The sequence below is a fragment of the Neoarius graeffei genome, chromosome 9 (genome assembly GCF_027579695.1).
Source record: "Neoarius graeffei isolate fNeoGra1 chromosome 9, fNeoGra1.pri, whole genome shotgun sequence".
Lineage (NCBI taxonomy): Eukaryota > Metazoa > Chordata > Actinopteri > Siluriformes > Ariidae > Neoarius > Neoarius graeffei.
The window spans coordinates 79,974,303-79,993,723 of NC_083577.1; the positions used below are offsets into that span (position 1 = coordinate 79,974,303).

General features: G+C 42.2%; 1 protein-coding gene across 5 annotated transcripts in view; it reads right to left on the minus strand.

Annotated features, from left to right (window-relative positions):
* Positions 1-19,421, minus strand: part of col18a1a (collagen type XVIII alpha 1 chain a) — a 327,724-nt gene that overhangs the window by 84,641 nt on the left and 223,662 nt on the right. For 3 of the 5 annotated variants that reach the window (XM_060930350.1, XM_060930349.1, XM_060930347.1), the window contains 4 exons: positions 18,806-18,887; positions 12,310-12,711; positions 11,687-11,826; positions 6,943-6,969 (listed from right to left, as the gene is read on the minus strand). In XM_060930350.1, coding sequence (XP_060786333.1) covers positions 6,943-6,969; positions 11,687-11,826; positions 12,310-12,711; positions 18,806-18,887 — 651 coding nt within the window. The remainder of the gene's footprint in view (positions 1-6,942; positions 6,970-11,686; positions 11,827-12,309; positions 12,712-18,805; positions 18,888-19,421) is intronic. The other 2 variants (XM_060930348.1, XM_060930353.1) reach the window with 2 other exon arrangements.

Below are 19,421 nucleotides of genomic sequence, written 5' to 3' on the forward strand. Positions count from 1 at the left end.
CAGTGGAAAGTGTAGCATGGCACGAACAAAGGAGATTTCTGAGGACCTCAGAAAAAGCGTCATTGATGCTCATCAGGCTGGAAACGGTTAGAAAACCAGCTCTAAAGAGTTTGGACTCCACCAATCCACAGTCAGACAGATTGTGTACAAATGGAGGAAATTCAAGACCATTGTTACCCTCCCCAGGAGTGGTCGACCAACAAAGATCACTCCAAGAGCAAGGCGTGTAATAATCGGCAAGGTCACAAAAGACCCCAGGGTAACTTCTAAGCAACTGAAGGCCTCTCTCACATTGGCTAATGTTAATGTTTATGAGTCCACCATCAGGAGAACACTGAACAACAATGGTGTGCTTGGCAGGTTTGCAAGGAGAAAGCCACTGCTCTCCAAAAAGAACATTGTTGCTCGTCTGCAGTTTGCTAAAGGTCACGTGAACAAGCCAGAAGGCTATTGGAAAAATGTTTTGTGGATGGATGAGACCAAAATAGAACTTTTTGGTTTAAATGAGAAGTGTTATGTTTGGAGAAAGGAAAACACTGCATTCCAGCATAAGAACCTTATCCCATCTGTGAAACATGGTGGTGGTAGTATCATGGTTTGGGCCTGTTTTGCTGCATCTGGGCCAGGACAGTTTGCCATCATTGATGGAACAATGAATTCTGAATTATACCAGCGAATTCTAAAGGAAAATGTCAGGACATCTGTCCATGAACTGAATCTCAAGAGAAGGTGGGTCATGCAGCAAGACAACGACCCGAAGCACACAAGTCGTTCTACCAAAGAATGGTTAAAGAAGAATAAAGTTAATGTTTTGGAATGGCCAAGTCAAAGTCCTGACCTTAATCCGATTGAAATGTTGTGGAAGGACCTGAAGCAAGAGTTCATGTGAGGAAACCCACCAGCATCCCAGAGTTGAAGCTGTTCTGTATGGAGGAATGGGCTAAAATTCCTCCAAGCCAGTGTGCAGGACTGATCAACAGTTACCGCAAACGTTTAGTTGCAGTTATTGCTGCACAAGGGGGTCACACCAGATACTGAAAGCAAAGGTTCACATACTTTTGCCACTCACAGATATGTAACATTGGATCATTTTCCTCAATAAATAAATGACCAAGTATAATGTTTTTGTCTCATTTGTTTAACTGGGCTCTCTTTATCTACTTTTAGGACTTGTGCGAAAATCTGATGATGTTTTAGGTCATATTTATGCAGAAATATGGAAAATTCTAAAGATTTCACAAACTTTCAAGAACCACTGTATAAAAAGTCTACACACCCTGTTAAAATGATCGGCTTTTTTATGTAAAAAAAATGAGACCACGATAAATAATTTCAAAACTTTTCTCTCCTTTAATGTGACCTATAACCTGTACAATTCAACTGAAAAACCAACAAATCTGTTTGGGGGAAAAACATAAAAAAATACAAAACATGCAATAAGCTGGTTGCATAAGTGTGCACACCCTTAAACTAATACTTTGTTGAAGCACCTTTTGATTTAATTACAGTATTCAGTCTTTTTGGGTTCACACCCGCCATCAATTAAAATGACTCTGATTAACCCCAAATAAAGTTCAGACATTTACTCCGTCGCATCCTCCAGCAAAAGTCAGCGTTCACAGAGAGCTTACAAAGCATCAAAGGGATCTCACTGTTGAAAGGTATCAGTCAGGAGAAGGGTATAAAAAAATGTTTTCCACGGCATTAGATATACCATGGAGCACAGTGAAGACAGTCATCAAGAAGTGGAGAAAATATGGGACAACAGTGGCATTACCGAGAACTGGACGTCCCTCCAAAATTGATGAAAAGACAAGATGAAAACTGGTCAGGGAGGCTGCCGAGAGGCCGACAGCAACACTGAAGGAGCTGCAGGAATTTCTGGCAAGTACTGGCTGTGTACTACATGTGACAACAATCTCCCGTATTCTCCATAAGTCTGGACTATGAGGTAGGGCCAAAGAAAAACATCCAGGCCTGGCTAAATTTTGCAAAAAAAATACATCAACTCTCCCAAAAGCATGTGGGAAAATGTGTTATGGTCTGATGAAACCAAGGTTGAACTTTTTGGCCACAATTCCAAAAGGTATGTTTGGTGCAAAAACAACACTGCGCATCACCAAAAGAACACCATACCCACGGTGAAGCATGGTGGTGGCAGCATCATGTTCTGGGGTTGTTTTTCTTCAGCTGGAACAGGGGCTTTAGTCAAGGTGGAGGGAATTATGAACAGTTCTAAATACCAGTCAATTTTGGCCCAAAACCTTCAGGTGTCTGCTAGAAAGCTGAAGATGAAGAGGAATTTCAGCACAACAACGACCCCAAAAAAGTTTTGGAATGGCCCAGCCAGAGCCCAGACCTAAATCCAATTGAAAATCTGTGGGGTGACCTGAAGAGGGCTGTGCACAAGAGACACCCTCACAATCTGACAGATTTGGAGCGCTTTTGCAAGGAAGAGTCAGCAAATATTGCCAAGTCTAGATGTGGCAGGCTGAGAGACTCCAACCCAAAAAGACTGAATGCTGTAATTAAATCAAAAGGTGCTTCAGCAAAGTATTAGTTTAAGGGTGTGCACACTTATGCAACCAGCTTATTGTATGTTTTTTTATTTTGCATGTTTTTGCCCCTAACAGATTTGTTTGCTTTTCAATTGAATTGCACAGGTTATAGGTCACATTAAAGGTGGGAAAAGTTTTGAAATTATTTATCGTGGTCTCGTTTTACTTAACATCAGAAAAACCGGTCATTTTAACGGGGTGTGTAGACTTTTTATATCCACTCTAACTACACATATCTGTGGCATCATTTTGCCGAGTCAAAACTCTAATTCAAGATATCTCTAATTATATTAGGCAGAATAAGCATGAAAGATATCTGCAATTTCAGATATCTCTAATCCAAATTGAGTTCAAGATATCAATAACTTGATAATAGATATCTATAATTACATTATGACTATCTATAATTCCAGCTTGAGATATCCACAACATTATTCTGACTACCTGAAACTTAATTTAAGATATCTAAAAAGGACAATGTAGATATCTTCAATTGAGGGGAATTAAAGATATCTTGAACTCAAATTAGTACCAGTCAGAATTAAATTATAGATATCTGAAACTGGAATTAGAGATATTCACAATTCAGTTCCAGATATCCGCAATAAGAATTGTAGATATCTTTTGTGGTATAGCTGTGTTCAGAAGTTTACATATAGTGACATGAATGTCATCTTGGATATGAATGTCATGGCAATATTTGGGCTTTCAGTAATTTCTTTGACCTGCACCCCCCCCCCCCCCATGGCAGAATGTCCAGCATACATCTTTAATTAAAATGTCTCTTCGCAAGATTCATGTGCAATCAACCAGTTCCACTGGCAGTAAAACAGCCCCAGAGCATGATGATCCTACCACCACCACCACCAGCTGGTACAGTGTTCCTCTGTACATGGTGGTCATTGTGGCCAAACAACTCAATCGTTGTCTCATCTGACCATACAGCTATCCTCCAGAAGGCTTTTTCTTTGTCCGTGTGGTCAGCTTCAAACTTTAGTTAAGCTTGAAGGTGTCAATTTTGGAGCAGGGGGTAATTTCTTGGATAGCAGCCTCTTAGTCCATGGTGATCTGAACTGCAGACAGTAATCCATCAGATTCCCGTTCATGGCAGGGCTGTGCCATGGTGGCTCCCAGGTTGTTCCTGACTATCCAAACCAATTTCCTTTCAGCTGAGGGTGACAGTTTGGGTTTTCTTGAAGCAAAGTGGCTTGGCAAAGTGACTACACCTCACAATAACTTGGATACAATTCTTTGAACTGACCTTGGAATTTGCAGTTGTTTAGAAATGGCTCCAAGAGACATTCAGGAGTTGTGTACACCTGCGATCCTCTTTCTCAGATCTGCACTGAGCTCCTTGGACCTTCCCGTTTTACTGTGTGTTGGTCAATCCAATGAGTGCTGTAAACAAACCTTTTTTATGAAGGCACAGAGAAGCTACCAGCTGTAGTCAATCATGATCACTAACAGGAAGTTAAGAGACCTCGGCCTTGGCAAGATAAGAGACATTTTGGAAGTTTCAGCACCTCTGAATTAATAATCTAAGTGATCGTACGTACATTTTTGACTCTGTATGTATAATTTTGACCTGTGTTGATTTCAGAAAACCCAAAGAAAATTTAAACTTGTGCACCAAATTCTAGTGTTTTTTTATTAAAGCTGTATGCTGTACAGTCATTCTGCCACAGAAAAAGAACAGTTCAAAGAAATTACTGAAAGCCCAAATATTGCTATGACATTCATATCCAAGATGACATTTTTGTCACTGTATGTAAACTTCTGACCACAACTGTAAATGTTTAAACGGCTTGCCATAGAGCTGATCCAGCCTTTTCTGGCTGATGGTGGAGACTAAATGAAGAAAATTTGAGAAAAATCCAGCACTATGCAATATGTAAGCAAAATAATCAAAGCGCTGATACCAGAGACTCTTTCTGAAAATGCTGAATAAACATCTCCATGCAGACTCCATACATACAGTACGTGGAGCATCTGCTATACAAGCGCCTGGGTAAGTTGCGAGTATAGAAAAAACAACCTTATGTGCATTAATATAAACCTGTGATTTGCCATGGAGCCAGTAACAGCTGCTGTTATTGAAACTTAATCAACACCTTCTGACCAATCAGAATCAAGAATTCACCTTATGTCTCATGTTGCCAAGGCTGAGTTCTCTTAACTTCCTGTTAGTGATCATGATTGACTACAGCTGGTAGCTTTTCTGTGCCTTCATAAAAGGGTTTGTTTACAGCACTCATTGCATTGACCAACACACAGGAAAATGGGAAAGTCCAAGGAGCTCAGTGCAGATCTGAGAAAGAGGATCACAGACATACACCACTCTGGATTGTTTCTTGGAGCCATTTCTAAACAACTGCAAATTCCAAGATCAGTTCAAACAATTCTATCCAAGTTATTATGAAGTGTAGTCACTTTGCCAAGCCACTTTGCTTTAAGAGAACCCAAACTGTCACCCTCAGCTGAAAGGAAATTGGTTTGGATGGTCAGGAACAACCTGGGAACCACCATGGCACAGCCCTGCCATGAACAGGAATCTGATGAATCACTGTCTACAGTTCAGATCACCATGGACTAAGAGGCTGCTATCCAAGAAATAACCCCGTATATTTACCAACCCGATTGAAAATATGGACTGTGCTTATAAGTCGAGTCCATGCCAAGAAAAAAAAAAAAAAACGTTTAATTGAACTCTACCAATTCTACCATGAAGAGTTGTGAAATATCCAACCAGAATTTTGCCAGAAGCTTGTTCATGGTAAACAAAAATGTTTGGTCAAGGTAAATCTTGCAAAGAGACATTTTATCAAAATATTAGGTGTACTCTATGTAAATTTTTGACCCTGTATTTATAATTTTGACCCTGTGTTGATTTCAGAAAACCCAAAGAAAATTAAAACTTGTGCACCAAATTCTAGTGTTTTTTTAATTAAAGATGTATGCTGTACAATCATTCTGCCACAGAAAAAGAACAGTTCAAACCAATTACTGAAAGCCCAGATATTGCCATGACATTCATATCCAAGATGACACATTCATGTCACTGTATGTAAACTTCTGACCATAACTGTATATATTACATATACCAATATATATATATGCTATTTACCAGCTGGGAGGTCCGTATCGTGAAATGCCGTGACCGAGGTCTTGAAAGTACTGAGCGAGGCCCTCTGGGCCGAGGTCAGTATTCAAGGCCGAAGTCACGGTATTTCACCATACGGACTGACCTTAAGCTGGTAAATAATTTTTTTTCTTTACCAAATTCTAACAGAAAACGAGAGCGCCCAAAAGGGAAAACCGAGCCGAGCCACCATTTTGAATCCTCATTCACGGCTGTAATGCAAATGGCTTCCTCCTCGGTATACAAGTTCACTTCCATGGCATGAAAAAAAACTACATTTTGCTGCCTATGTGGTCCCCTATTTATACAAAATTGAGTCATTAAGGATTCAGCCATGTTTTTGCTTGGCGTTAGCAAGTTAGAGGTTTTTAGCTTTCTCCTGAAATGTTTTCTTTTATTTTGTTTTCCTCAGGGTAGTAAAACTCGCTTTCGCTGTGAACACTGTCGTTATCGCTATCCATGCTGTAAAATTAATGCTATTTTGAATCCTCATTCACGGCTGTAATGCAAATTGCTTCCTCCTCAGTATACAAGTGCACTTCAATGGCAGGAAAAAAAACTACATTTTGCCGCCTATGTAGTCCCCTATTTATACAAAATCGAGTCATTCAGGATTCAGCCATGTTTTTGCTCGGTGTTAGCAACAGTTAGAGGTTTTTAGCTTTCTCCTGAAATGTTTTCTTTTATTTCTTCTTCCTCAGGGTAGTAAAACCCGCTTTCGCTGTGAAGACTGTCGTTAGCACTATCCATGATGTAAAATTAATGCTGTTCTCCTGAGAAATGCTGGCAAAAATTTTTTAAATTTTTGATAATCTTATCAATAAATCTTATAAAAAAAGATAAATGTTGACAAAAAATGCTACTATGTTTCTTGTTGTTGTGAACAAGTGAGTCGCCAGAGGTCCATAACCGGGGTCCGTAACCGGGGTCCATACAGTAGGATACGGACCCACTCACCAGCCAATCAGAGCGCAGGATTTGATGGAAATCGCACCGCGAAAACAATTATTTATATTATTTTAAAAATATTCTGCTCTCAGTATTTATTTGTTTAATTCTTATTCATATTATTGGTTTATGAGATAGATATGATTATATATGTGCAGGAAAAAAACACCTCTTTGGAAAACACCACGGTGATGAGAGCCTCCTGTATAAACATTGTTATAAATAAATAAAATAATTTTTTTTTAATTATCAGGGCAGTAATATTCACAGTGGGTTTTGGTAATTGTCATAACATACCTTCATTCCTTTCTCTCCTGGGCTGCCCTGAAAAAGTACACATAAAAAATAAAATGTTGATTATCATCATAATTGATATTGTAATATAAACATTCTGATATCTCTATGGCTGAAATTAATGGTGCAGAAGCTTCTTTATCTCCTATTATTTTTAAAACCCATTTCACTTCCCTCAAATATTTATACAGCCTGTACACAGTATTTAACAGATTATAAAGATAAGCGAAGATAAACTTTATTCATCTCTCAGTGGGGAAATTTATATGTTCCAGCAAATTTATATGTTCTTTATATGCAGCAGCAGTTCACAGACAGTAATGGCCCTTTTCCACTACCCTTTTTCAGCTCGCTTCAGCTCACTTCAGCCCGACACGGCTCGCGTTTCGACTACCAAAGAACAGCACGACTCGGCTCGCTTCAGCCCTGCTTAGCCCCTAAAACTCGCACAGTTTTGGAGTGGGGCTGAAGCGAGCCAAAGCGAGCCGAGTGAGGCTGGGGGCGTGAGCAGGCACTCCCCTGTGCACTGATTGGTGAGGAGGAGTGTCCTCACATGCCCACACATGCCCCGCGAGCACGCTGGGATCTGTAAACACCGTAAACCCGGAAGAAGAATAATTACGAATTACGAGAATTTCTGAAGCCTTATGCGCCTCGCCTCATCTATACGCTCTTGCCAGTATCTGTTGGCGTTGTCGGTGACAACAAGCCACAGCACCAAGACCAGCAACACTAACGACTCCATGTTTATTGTTTACTATCCGGGTCATGAGACTACCGCTTAAAAGCTCACTGATGTCACTGTTTGCGCTGCTTAACGACATCACGTGACGTCCACCCACTTTCGCTAACTCCACCCAATGTGTCCGCCCACTTCCAGCCAGCACGGTTCAGCACGGTTGTAGTCGAAATGCAACTCCAACAGCCCCGCTCAGCCCGACTCAGCCCAACTCAGCACGGCACAGCTCAGCCCGACTCAGCCGCGTTGGTAGTGGAAAAGCGGCATAAGAGTCAGGAATTGTCAAGTAAAGTCAAAGTCCCTTCCACGCCAGAATCTGGTCTTCCCGGGCAGTCTCCTGTCCCAGTACTAACCAGTTCTTTTGAGGCATATGGATGCGGCGGCGATGTCCATTTCCATAGCACTCGGCCTTTTGCCTGTACAGCTAGGGTTACAGTGGGGGCGGGTCCTCTGGTAACTGCGAGAGTTTGACTCCCTACTCGTATCTGTATTGCAGCGTGCCTTGCCAGATGGCAGTAGGTACCATTTTTATGATGTTCTTTGGTATGACCCAACCGCGAATAGAACTCATGATCTCCCGATTGAGAGACGGACACGCTAACCACTAAGCCAACTTGCGGTCAGTCAGGAATAGATACTGTGCAAAAAGTATTAGTACTGTGCAAAAGTATTAGTCACACTGGTTTTTTTTTTTGTTTGTTTGTTTGTTTTAGTACAAACATCATAATAGATTTTTATTTTATGACAGCTACATTTTCAAGTCAGCACAAATAAATAAATAAACAAACAAACTACATAGAGACTGTGACTAAAGTCACAGTAATCTGCGTGAGCTGTTACAAACTAGGGCCAAGTTTACATTAGACCGTATCTGTCTCGTTTTCTTCGCGGATGCACTGTCCGTTTACATTAAAACGCCGGGAAACGGGAATCCGCCAGGGTTCACGTATTCAATCCAGATCGTGTCTGGTCCGGTGCTGTGTAAACATTGAGAATACGCGGATACGCTGTGCTGAGCTCTAGCTGGCGTCGTCATTGGACAACGTCACTGTGACATCCACCTTCCTGATTCGCTGGCATTGGTCATGTGACGCGACTGCTGAAAAACGGCGCGGACTTCCGCCTTGTATCACCTTTCATTAAAGAGTATAAAAGTATGAAAATACTGCAAATACTGATGCAAATACTGCCCATTGTGTAGTTATGATTGTCTTTAGGCTTGCCATCCTTCCACTTGCAAGTGTTAAGTGATATGTACTGGGATCACACACACAGCGCCTCAGTCCCGAATCACTGCTCGTGCGCTTCACTCGCGCGCTCTGTGAGCTGCGCAGGGCCGGAGTGCGCACCCTCCAGAGGGCACTCGCTGTTCAGGGCGGAGTGATTTGGAGCGCAGGATGCCTGCGGAGCCGAGCGTATCCGTGTATTGGCGTTGCTGTGTGCACGCGAATCGTGTATTGGTGTTGCTGTGTGCACACTAATCGTTTTAAAAACGTTAATCTGATGATCCGCTGATACGGCCTAATGTAAACCCCACCTAGGACATCTGGTCACCGTCCCCTATAGATCTGGAACGGTAAGAAATACAGAATGACGCTTAGTGAGGAAAAGTTGTGTCTTGCCGTCCTGAACAAAATAAAACAAGAGTGCTCTGAGAGCACAATATTCCCCACTGGCAACTAGGCCATAACTCTGGTAGAATGCTATTGAATTGAACAAAATTGCAATATGTGCATTACTGACATATAAGAAAGAATCCTGTCAAGTTTCGTGAAATTCCTCCAAAAATTGTGAGGAGCTGATTTCAGAAACTTCCAGGGATGGACAGACAAACAGATGGACGAACATCACCACGACATAATCCCCCTTCTGGCTTTTCAGCCAGCGGGGGATAAAAATCTGATTGAAAAAGTCATGGGGGTGGAACTTCACAGCAAGACGGTTCTGGGTTCGAGCCCAGTGGCTGACGGGGGCCTTTCTGTGTTGAGTCTGCATGTTCTCCCCGTGTCTGTGTGGGTTTCCTCTGGGTGCTCCGGTTTCCCCCACAGTCCAAAGACACACAGGTTAAGTTAACTGGTGGCTCTAAATTGACCGTAGGTGTGAATGTGAGTGTGAATGAATGAATGTTTGTCTCTGTTTGCCAGCCCCACAATGATCTGGTGGCTTGTCCAGGGTGTACCCCACCTCTCGCCCATAGTCAGCTGGGATAGGATCCAGCTTGCCCGCGACCCTGCACAGGATAAGCGGTTACGGATAATGGATGGACGGGAAAAATCATGAAAATTGATTTTCATGGATCATTCCGGTTCAGTGATCCAGATCAGCACCAAAAGTCAGAGCAACATAATTGTATTCTTCATGTGAAATTTGGTGATGACTGGTTGAAAACTGAGGGAGAAATATCGTCCTAAAAACCATTACGAGAATAATAATAATAAAGTAGAAAGATCCTGAGTGAGATTAATGATTTGTGCCTGTGCTGCTCATGCAAATTAGATTCCAAACATTAGTCTTCCAGTGCAAAAGTAAATGTTACAAAAAAAAGGTCCGTATGTTTCGAAAGAAAGCTGCAGATACTGTAAGAAACCACTTTTCGGACAAAAACATAATAAAAGCTGCTGTATTTTGCTGCAAAATGAAGACGCGAGTGTGACAGTCAACCTGTCCAGAAGAACTGTGGCTGCTTCTGGAAGATGCTCAGTAAAACCTACAGCTTTTTTCCCCATGTCTAATGCCATGTACACTCGTAGCCGGGTATTTTTAAAACCGAACATTTTCCCCCCCTCTGTTTATAAAAATGTTTTATTCACACCACCTCGTCTTCGAAAAAAATCCCTTCCACACATAACCGAACATCTGCGTTTTCAATCACATTCATAAGCATTCCAAACCTGTAGATGGCATTATTTCCCCAAATCCTACCCCCTAATCACATCGCCTGTGCTCTTGGAGCAGTAGTTGGGCTTCTAAAATTAAAGATGTAAATAGCACCTGCACAATAATTAACGCTTTCAAGGCACTACTCCGATCCATTACTCTTTAGCTAGCCGCACACTACGCCGATTTTCAGCGTACCGAGCCAACTGAAGTCGCGAGTCAGGCGTAAAGACTAGTTTTCGATGGTACCGACTCATCTCACAGCCGATTCGAAAAACTAATCGGGAGCCAGACTGATCGGCGAGAGTCGCTAGCAATAGCCAATCATATCTTTCGCATATAACACGTGACATCATTAAACACAATTTCTAGCGCGAGAAATACGTGTTGGTAGCACCTAATGCAGGTATATACTGTAATTCCATAGACTGAAGCTTTATCCATAGACACAGTGGGCTGGAAAGCCACTCTGCTCAAGTTGTGTGGCTGAATTCCAAATCGCTTTAACTCCCCTATATAAGTGCACTATTTAAGGTTGGGAATAATAGCTCATGCAGCCTAGATAGTGCGCTACATATTCCGTGTTGTCATTTGTAATTCAGCCTGTAGCATCTTCAAGTGTTGGATTTAACAGTAACTATATCCAATAGCCAATCACAAAGCTATTAAGTTGTCACGTGTCGCTTCAATCGCGACTGCACTCGTAAACAGTCGGGGGATATGTGCGTGCCCTGTCGGGAGTCGGCTCTGAAATGGGTCGGTTCGGTACCGCGTGGATCGCCGTGGTGTGCGGCTAGCTTAAGTCCATGCTTAATCTGGCTTCTGCAGTAAACAAAGGTCGCACGTTTGACGTCAGGGCAGATTTGTTGTCATTTTTTTGGCGCAGATTGTGACATTCTAAAACGCAAACCTCCGGTTAGCTCTGTCTACACGAAAAGGCATACACGGAGTTTTCAAAAATCTTCACTTTGCCCGGAGTTTTTTTAAATATTTGTTTTTGATGTGTTTTCATGTGGATGACAGGCCAAAACGTAGAAAAATATCTTCGATTTAGCAGATACCCGGCTACGTGTGGACGGGGTCTAAGAGTCTGGACAGTACTGTATATTTTAAAGAAAATATTGAGCATACTTTCTCTCCCTTGGTGCTGCCTCCAGATCCGGTCCTGTACCCTGCATCTCCCTTGGGCCCCTCAGGTCCACGGTCTCCTTTGGGTCCTCTGTCGCCTTTCTCACCTTTTTCTCTCCGAGCTCCACCTGTTTCTGTGAACACTGGACATAATGTGGATGTTTAACTGTGAGGAGCATCAGTGTGACTCGCAGTGTGAAACTTTACCAGAAAATATGATTTTTTTTTTAACTAAACAAAAAAAATTTCCCCCATTCAGCCCTGACATCAACATATTTCTTAAGGAATTCCTTCCGTCATACTTTCCATTTACATGTGCAAATTAAAACATAACAAGCATCAGGAAATTAAAAAAAAAATTATTTTGAAGTATTCCTTTAAGAAATATCCCCACATTCCAGCAAGCAGCAGCATCAGCACTCTTGTACAGTGACATGAAATAGTATAGCGATGCCGCATTTCATGCAGTACCCAAAAGTCCCTGGTGGTGCCCGCGATGGCAATAGCGCACCTGGCGCTTCTGGAGCTTCAAGCTTTATCTCAGCACTTCATGCATAGCATCATTGGGAAAGTCTACTGGAGAGCCCAGAGCAGCAGCAGGCCAAAATTCATGCTCCGTGACCCACCTTGGGATCTGGAAATCCCAGGCCTGAGCTCCACAGCGTTGCTTCTCTCAGCACCAGTAAGTCCTTGGCCACCAGTACTCGCAGCATACGAGATATCAGACAAACTTGTTACTCTCCGAGAGTTTGAAGTTCTCCCTGAATCGGCAGTTCGTTCAAAGCTTCGCCTGTTATCTTGGCTCAAAACTGAAGTTCGTGTGCCATCGCCTGAGACAGATGTTCTCTGGGAATCGCCATGTGTCTCAGATGCTGGTTCATATGAGCCAAATATTCCGTGTGAATTGTCATACGTGCCAGAAGAATCGTAATATGATCCAGACAATCGTCCAGAATTACCTTGCGAGGAAGACGTTCGATGAGAATCAGCATATGAGCCAGAAATCCATCCATAGCCATCAACTGAGCCTGATCATCATAAAAAAAATGATGAACTAAAACCATTGTAGGGAAAAAAAGAACCTTGAGATGTGTAGACACTTGAGTGAAATCATTCTCCATATTTCTCACACTACCACGAATTAAAATGTTATTGGTTAATATATCGATATATTTTACACCTTAGCACCTTAGTTATTACTGTAACACAAGGATTTATTTTTTAAATTATATGTGACATCAATAGATTTGGGCGGCACGGTGGTGTAGTGGTTAGCGCTGTCACCTCACAGCAAGAAGGTCCTGGGTTCGAGCCCCATGGCCGGCGAGGGCCTTTCTGTGTGGAGTTTGCATGTTCTCCCTGTGTCCGCGTGGGTTTCCTCCGGGTGCTCCGGTTTCCCCCACAGTCCAAAGACATGCAGGTTAGGTTAACTGGTGACTCTAAATTGACCGTAGGTGTGAATGTGAGTGTGAATGGTTGTCTGTGTCTATGTGTCAGCCCTGTGATGACCTGGCGACTTGTCCAGGGTGTACCCCGCCTTTCGCCCGTAGTCAGCTGGGATAGACTCCAGCTTGCCTGCGACCCTGTAGAACAGGATAAAGCGGCTAGAGATAATGAGATGAGATTTGTTGGAGCTTCGTCACACAGAGCTGTAAAATATATCATGGCCACTAGAGGGCGTGACACAGCAAGATGATCTCTAAAAGTCATGAACACTTTTCCTTTCAAAAACAGAATCAGACTGTAATTTTGGCAAGTAATATCTGAGCATGAAATAAACATCTGAGACTATTTTTAACTGTTGTGCTAAAAAACCACAACTCCAATGAAAAAATACTGCCCACTAGAATTCAGTTTAACTCTTTGAAGTAATAGCAACGAAACCTAATGCATAAAAAAGCACTGCTGTCATATGTATATACAGTATCTTGAAAAAGTATTCATCCCCCTTGGTGTTTGTCCTGTTTCGTCGCATTACAAGCTGGAATTAAAATGGATTTTTGGAGGGTTAGCACCATTTGATTTACACAACATGCCTACCACTTTAAAGGTGAAAATTGCTTTATTGTGACACAAACAATAATTAAGATGGAAAAACAGAAATCTGGAGTGTGCATAGATATTCACTCCCCTCCCCAAAGTCAATACTTTGTCGAGCCACCTTTTGCTACAATTACAGCTGCAAGCCTCTTGGGGTATGTCTCTATTAGCTTAGCACATCTAGCCACTGGGATTTTTGCCCATTCCAGCTCCTTCAAGTTCGATGGGTTGCATTGGTGTGCAGCAATCTTCAAGTTATGCCACAGATTCTCAATTGGATTGAGGTCTGAGCTTTGATTAGGCCTTTCCAAGACATTTAAATGTTTCCCTTTAAACCACTCCAGTGTAGCTTCAGCAGTATGTTTAGGGTCATTGTCCTGCTGGAACATGAACCTTCGTCCCAGTCTCAAACCTCTGGCCGACTCAAACAGGTTTTCTTCCAGAATTGCCCTGTATTTAGTGCCATCCATCTTTCCTTCAGTCCTGACCAGCTTTCCTGTCTCTGCAGATGAAAAATATCCCCACAGCATGATGCTGCCACCACCATGCTTCACTGTAGGAATGGTGTTCTCAGGGTGTTGGGTTTGCACCACAGATGGCATTTCACATCTCATCTCATTATCTCTAGCCGCTTTATCCTGTTCTACAGGGTCGCAGGCGAGCTGGAGCCTATCCCAGCTGACTACGGGCGAAAGGCGGGGTACACCCTGGACAAGTCGCCAGGTCATCACAGGGCTGACACATAGACACAGACAACCATTCACACTCACATTCACACCTACGGTCAATTTAGAGTCACCAGTTAACCTAACCTGCATGTCTTTGGACTGTGGGGGAAACCGGAGCACCCAGAGGAAACCCATGCGGACACGGGGAGAACATGCAAACTCCGCACAGAAAGGCCCTCGCCGGCCACAGGGCTCGAACCCAGAAGCTTCTTGCCGTGAGGCGACAGCGCTAACCACTACACCACTGTGCTGCCCAGCATTTCACATGATGATCGTAAAGATCAATTTTAGTCTCATTTGACCAGAGAATCTTCTTCCATGTGTTTGGGGAGTCTGCCACATGCTGTTGGGCAAACTCCAAACATGTTTTCTTAAGCAATTACTTTTTTCTGGCCACTCTTCCATAAAGCCCCACTCTGTGGAGTGTACGGCTTAAAGTGGTCCTATGGACAGATACTCCCATCTCCGCTGTGGATCTTTGCAGCTCCTTCCAGCCAGAGCAGGGCATACCTAACAACGTGTTTTCTTTCTCTCCCCCCCCATCTGTCCCTCTGAGTTACATGTTGATCCTGGGATTGAGATGCTGGCCTCTTCTGCCCCTCGGACCTGCTTGATCCATCCTGGTGCCCTGTGTCTGGTCGGAGTTTTATCGCCCCACTCCTGTGAAGGACGGCCCCATGAGGACAGTTGAGGGTTATACCTGTTAAAACTGTTAATATTATAGTCAGGCTGTCTGTTGTTGCCCAAATGAGGATGGGTTCCCTTTTGAGTCTGGTTCCTCTCGAGGTTTCTTCCTCATGTCGTCTGAGGGAGTTTTTCCTTGCCACCGTCGCCACAGGCTTGCTCATTGGGGATAGATTAGGGATAAAATTAGCTCATGTTTTAAGTCGTTCAAATTCTGTAAAGCTGCTTTGCGACAATGTTTATTGTTAAAAGCGCTGTACAAATAAACTTGACTTGACTTGACTTGACTTCAGTGTTATCTTTGGTGTCTTTGTTGCATCTCTGATTAATGCCCTCCTTGCCCGGTCTGTGAGTTTTGGTGGGCGGCCTTCTCTTGTCAGGTTTGTAGTGGTGCCATATTCTTTCCATTTTGCTATAATGGATTTAATGGTGCTCCGTTTGATATTCAAAGTTTGAGATTTTTTTATAACCCAACCCTGATCTATACTTCTCCACAACTTTGTCTCTGACCTGTTTGGAGGCTCCTTGGTTTTCATGTTGCTTGTTTAGTAGTGTTGCAGAGTCAGGGTCCTTCCAGAACAGGTTGATTTATACAGACATCATGTGACAGATCATGTGATACTTTGAGTGCACACAGGTGGATTTTAGTCAACTAATTATGTGACTTATGAAGTGAAGTGGTTGGACCAGCTCTTATTTAGGGGTTTCATACGAAAGGGGGTGAATACCTATGCACACTCCAGATTTCTGTGTTTGTTTGTTTGTTTTTATTTTAATTAATATTTGTGTCACAATAAAACAACAATTTGCACCTTTAAAGTTGTAGGCATCTTGTGTAAATCAAAGGGTGCTAACCCTCCAAAAATCCATTTTAATTCAAGCTTCCAAGATATGAAGTTTATCTTCTTGTGTTGAAAAACTCGCATTTTTCATACGCAATACATCACGCATTTGAGTGACATATTAAAATAATATTGGCTGGCTTTTTTTTGTGGTACATCAGATATATTCCATTCAGCTAGCATGATATTGAACGAGTCAAAAGACGAGTAGCTGAATACAATATATCTGATATACCACAAAAAAAAGCCAGCCAATATTATTATTATTATCCATACACACTATCTTCATATCAACATTCTCGAAGGCCAGTGCTAAGTTACCCACGACTCGGTCCGGTTACCTTCCAGCCGGTGTAGCACTGAGCAGTAGCATTAGCAAAGGCCAACGCAAGCTCACCCGCAACTCTGTGCTGTTAGCACAGCAGTACAGTTACCTTACAGCCGGTGTAGCATTCATCAATAGTGTTAGCGAAGGCCAACTCTAGTGCAGTCAAGCCAGTGCTACCGAGAGCTCCTAGTACAGGCTAACGACCGAGAAGCTAAGATTTCTGTTTCCAGTCTCTCCTTCCACACTGCACGCTCGCTACAGTATTTTTCACTCAGACGTAAGTCTTTATTTCCCTCTGTAATTTACTGAGTTACGTTTGAAATTAACACTGACAGCTACACACAACAGAGTAACCTGGCAGCCAAAATTCTCTCTAAATATTCAGCGTTTAACGAAGCAAACCTGGTCGCTTACTAGTGCGGAAGTTTTACGTCTCCGACGTGTGACGTTGTGTTGTCTTGACAACCATGCAATATTGTAAACTATATTCATTCATTCATTCACTCATTCTCCATTGATTAGAGTGACGTAATACACGTAGGATAAGCAATATGCTAACAATATTGCATGCTGTCAAACCAAATGAATGAAACCCACTAGAAGGGAATAGAACACGTTAATATTCCATCAAAAAAAGTCTCCTGTATGTATAATAATCACTGATATTTCACTCCGATGATGTCACTCCCAGTGTTTTCCAGCTGACTAGATGTACATTGTCAAAATGGTGCACTAGTTATTATACTTGGTCATTTATTTATTGAGGAAAATGATCCAATATTACATATCTGTGAGTGGCAAAAGTATGTGAACCTTTGCTTTCGGTATCTGGTGTGACCCCCTTGTGCAGCAATAACTGCAACTAAACGTTTGCGGTAACTGTTGATCAGTCCTGCACACTGGCTTGGAGGAATTTTAGCCCATTCCTCCATACAGAACAGCTTCAACTCTGGGATGTTGGTGGGTTTCCTCACATGAACTGCTCACTTCAGGTCCTTCCACAACATTTTGATTGGATTAAGGTCAGGACTTTGACTTGGCCATTCCAAAACATTAACTTTATTCTTCTTTAACCGTTCTTTGGTAGAACGACGTGTGTGCTTAGGGTCATTGTCTTGCTGCATGACCCACCTTCTCTTGAGATTCAGTTCATGGACAGATGTCCTGACATTTTCCTTTAGAATTTGTTGGTATAATTCAGAATTTATTGTTCCATCAATGATGGCAAGCCGTCCTGGCCCAGATGCAGCAAAACAGGCCCAAACCATGATACTACCACCACCATGTTCCACAGATGGGATAAGGTTCTTATGCTGGAATGCAGTGTTTTCCTTTCTCCAAACATAACGCTTCTCATTTAAACCAAAAAGTTCTATTTTGGTCTCATCCGTCCACAAAACATTTTTTCCAATAGCCTTCTGGCTTGTCCACGTGATCTTTAGCAAACTGCAGACGAGCAGCAATGTTCTTTTTGGAGAGCAGTGGCTTTCTCCTTGCAACCCTGCCATGCACACCATTGTTATTCAGTGTTCTCCTGATGGTGGACTCATGAACATTAACATAGCCAATGTGAGAGAGGCCTTCAGTTGCTTCGAAGTTACCCTGTTGTCCTTTGTGACCTCGCCGACTATTACATGCCTTGCTCTTGGAGTGATCTTTGTTGGTCGACCACTCCTGGGGAGGGTAACAATGGTCTTGAATTTCCTCCATTTGTACACAATCTGTCTGACTGTGGATTGGTGGAGTCCAAACTCTTTAGAGATGGTTTTGTAACCTTTTCCAGCCTGATGAGCATCAACAATGCTTTTTCTGAGGTCCTCAGAAATCTCCTTTGTTCGTGCCATGATACACTTCTACAAACGTGTTGTGAAGATCAGGCTTTGATAGATCCCTGTTCTTTAAATAAAACAGGGTGCCCACTCACACCTGACTGTCAGCACATTGATTGAAAACACCTGACTCTAATTTCACCTTCAAATTAACTGCTAATCCTAGAGGTTCACATACTTTTGCCACTCACAGATATGTAATATTGGATCCTTTTTCTCAATAAATAAATGACCGAATATACTATTTGTCTCTCATTTGTTTAACTGCGTTCTCTTTATCTACTTTTAGGACTTGTGTGAAAATCTGATGATGTTTTAGGTCATATTTATGCAGAAATATAGAAAATTCTAAAGGGTCCACAAACTTTCAAACACCACTGTATAAAGAACATTACACAGTGGTGTGAAGACATGAAGTTTATCTTCTCATGTTGAAAAACATAGCAGTCGTTTGCTTCACTCACTCGTGATGTATACATTCACCGCTCGAATATAAACTTCATACGGTATCTTCGCACAACCATGTAATATCCCCTCTCTCTCTCTCTCTCTCTCTCTCTCTATATATATATATATATATATATATATATATATATATATATATATATATATATAGAGAGAGAGAGAGAGAGAGAGAGAGAGACTCAGGATTAGGTCATAAACACACTCACCTTCAGACAAATCCTTGCTCACTGTTACCACAGTCGGGTTCAGTGGCGGCTGCTGTAGGGGATTGGAAGGTTGGCTTGTGGTCTACAGGGGAATAAACAGAGCAAAGGTGAAATCTATACAGTATACCATGAACAACATCCCATAATATTGCACAAAGCCAAAGATTGCTGGTCTGTTCTGATCAGATATTGGCGTTGTTGTTATATTATGGCATGCCATCCAGCTACGCAGTTTATCCAATACATTTTTGGAGGATAACAGATCATTATTCTTTGCAGATGTCATGTTATGGTTTCTGGGTTTCGACACTGTGGCTGTTTTGACCCAGTTCAAACCAGAGAAAAGTAACTCAGCATCTCATGGACTCTGGAGTGTTTTTTACCTCCACCAACATTGCTGGACGAGGTTATGTTTTTGCCTCCATTTGTTTGTTTATTCCCAATGTAATTCAAAAAGCAGTGAACAGATTTTGATGAAATTTTGAGGAAAGGTGGGCCATGGGCCAAGGAATGACTGATTAGATTTTGATGCAAATCTGAATTTGTGACTTGGTGGAGGTATGCAATCTACCGAGTGCCCTTCTAGTTTTGGTTGTTCTTGCCCATGTTCCATGTT